This window comes from Sinocyclocheilus anshuiensis, unplaced genomic scaffold (assembly GCF_001515605.1).
Source record: "Sinocyclocheilus anshuiensis isolate Anshui unplaced genomic scaffold, SAMN03320099.WGS_v1.1 scaffold185, whole genome shotgun sequence".
Taxonomy (NCBI): domain Eukaryota; kingdom Metazoa; phylum Chordata; class Actinopteri; order Cypriniformes; family Cyprinidae; genus Sinocyclocheilus; species Sinocyclocheilus anshuiensis.
Genome location: NW_015539887.1, coordinates 1,482,913 through 1,485,400, shown reverse-complemented (window position 1 = coordinate 1,485,400; position 2,488 = coordinate 1,482,913). Strand labels below are relative to the sequence as shown.

At 39.0% G+C, this 2,488-nt stretch overlaps 1 protein-coding gene across 1 annotated transcript in view; it reads right to left on the bottom strand.

The window, feature by feature from the left end:
• Nucleotides 1-2,488, bottom strand: part of LOC107685550 (dynein heavy chain 11, axonemal) — an 80,958-nt gene that overhangs the window by 69,436 nt on the left and 9,034 nt on the right. The window contains exons 16-17 of the mRNA XM_016482173.1: nt 683-937; nt 353-522 (exon numbers count right to left, since the gene is read on the bottom strand). Of these exons, the coding sequence (XP_016337659.1) occupies nt 353-522; nt 683-937 (425 nt within the window). The remainder of the gene's footprint in view (nt 1-352; nt 523-682; nt 938-2,488) is intronic.

Sequence of the window (2,488 nt, the reverse complement as noted above, 5' to 3'; positions counted from 1 at the left end):
TGCATTTGTGATCGGAGAAACGACAAACAACAAGCGCTACTCTACACTGCTCAAAACTCGCGTTTGAATCGTCAGTGGATATTTGAATATTCAAATTCTTTAAATATAAAAAATGTACTTACAGGCTGTGAGTCAGAAGTGCCAGATTGTCCTTGCAAAGTTGGAACTGCCCCACTTTATAGAAACAGCCTTTGTGCACAGACGCATTTTAGGCTACTCTGCAGGTTTAGTCTTTGCAACTTTAGGGATCTTATCTATGCACGAACAGCTTGTAACACTCCAAAGAGAAAGGAAAATTTGAAATTGCATTTAAAAAGTGATTTTTCTAGGTAATTACGGAAGAGGCTCTCACCTGCCGGTAACATAAGACATCAGGTGCTCTTTAAACATCCAGCTCCATTTTTTTATTATGTTTAAAAGACTCATCTTGAACGAACGGATATCCACTCTAAACCAACCGTCAAGCACCTGCCAGTCCTCCAAACGGCTGACCTCTGCATACACTTCTTCGTAATGATTCATCTGTTGTGAAAGGAGACAACTTACTATTAATATGACAAACGTTTCTTACTACTACCGGAAAACAGGTATCTATATCCATTTAGATGTATTTAATGCCGAATTAATACTGTGTTCAAAACCTGATATACAAGAAGAAACATTAAAAGCTGTATAGTTTCACCTGTTCCTTGAATTGTGTTGTGGTGGGAGGATTTTCTGGAAATGCATCTTCTCCATAGGCTTCCACCTCTTCAGCTGTCAGTGCATGACCATAGAGGAGGAACTGCCTGAGAAATTCAACCCTGTCATCAAGCCACAGGGGACTGTAGCGGATAAGTGTGTCCTGGTATTGCAAGGCTTTCTTCATGACTTCATCAACTTTCTCCATCACTTCATGTCGGAGATCTATTAGGTCTAACATGTCCTCGACGTCAGCCTAAACAACGTATGAAGGAAAATATGAAATAGTATTTGTATATGTACCAAAAAAACTACTGCAAAATCATAAATAAAGAGAAAGAGCAGGGATACAAATGTCTGAGATCACTTGGTAAAAATGCTTATAATTTGTAATTTAAAAATGTAATAATTTAGAAAAATGCTAAATAAGTTATGTTAACCAATTAATATATGTAACCAATATGTTATATTACCAGTAATTTATTTTATATTTATTTGTAATATTTATCCATTTTTTATATAAAAAAAAATAATAATTTTAACTAAAATAATAATAATAATTCCTCAAAATGTTTTACATGCCCCTTTTTTCTATAAAGGCAGCATGCACTCGACCTGGCATACTGTTTATGGCACAATTTCTAATTCATTCATGTTTCAAATTTGTATGAATCCTATTTATTCCTCCCAGCCAGCTATAGTCATTGAATGAGTGCCTTGTTGTTCCTTCACAATGAGGCACAAAGTCACTTTCCAAAACCTTCACCCTCTCCACTCCTCTCTGTTAGAATGAGCTGTTTACCTCCACCTGAACTGCTGAAACCATCGAAACTTTCAAAAAAGCTGAAGACACACCTTTTCCGCCACTACTCCACAAACTTAAAACAAAGCAACTGCAAAAAAAAGAAAAACATCTTCTTCTTTCTCTTCTCTCCGTTTCTCCTCTGCTACAGCTTGTTTCCTAATCTAGCTTTCTGTAAAACTTTGCATACTGTGAATATGTTTGGCTCGGTTTCAAATCGCTTATGCGCCTCTATTGTAAGTCATTTGTGACCCTGGACCACAAAACCAGTCATAAGGGTCAATTTTTCGAAATTGAGATGTATACATCATCTGAACGCTGAATAAATAAGCTTTCCATTGATGTGTGGTTTGTTAGGATACGACAATATTTGGCCGAGATACAACTATTTGAATATCTGGAATCTGAGGGTGCAAAAAAATCTAAATATTGAGAAAATCGCCTTTAAAGTTGTCCAAATTAAGTTCTTAGAAATGCATATTACTAATCAAAAATTAAGTTTTTATATATTTACAGTAGGAAATTTACAAAATATCTTAATGGAACATGATCTTTACTTAATGTCCTAATGTTCCCCTTCAGGAACTTGAGCTGCGTCGAAATCGCTTTGGGAACGCCCCTGCGTGACCGCGCTCTGAAGCACGTGTCAAATCAGTCCAATGGAGTAGCGAGACGTCACGAGCGGGGTGACGTAAGCACCAGAAAGTATAAAAGCGCATCCGGCAAAGCGCAAACCAGCTTCTGCTCTTCAGTAGCGCTCTGTGTATGTGTCTGTCTATTTACTGTTGTCTGTCCGAGGCTGGCGCATGTTTGCACACCATGGCGGTGTTACAAGCATACCAGGCTGACCTGCTCAGGGGTGGGGCAGCTGAGCGGAAGCAGCCCAAGCCGTCAAGCTCCTCATATCGCCATCCTCAAAAAAAAAAAACAACAGAGCGTTGCAACCCGCACCCCTCCACAGAAGATCGGGGGTCGGGGCGACGCTCTCAGTCGGGGTCTTCTAGC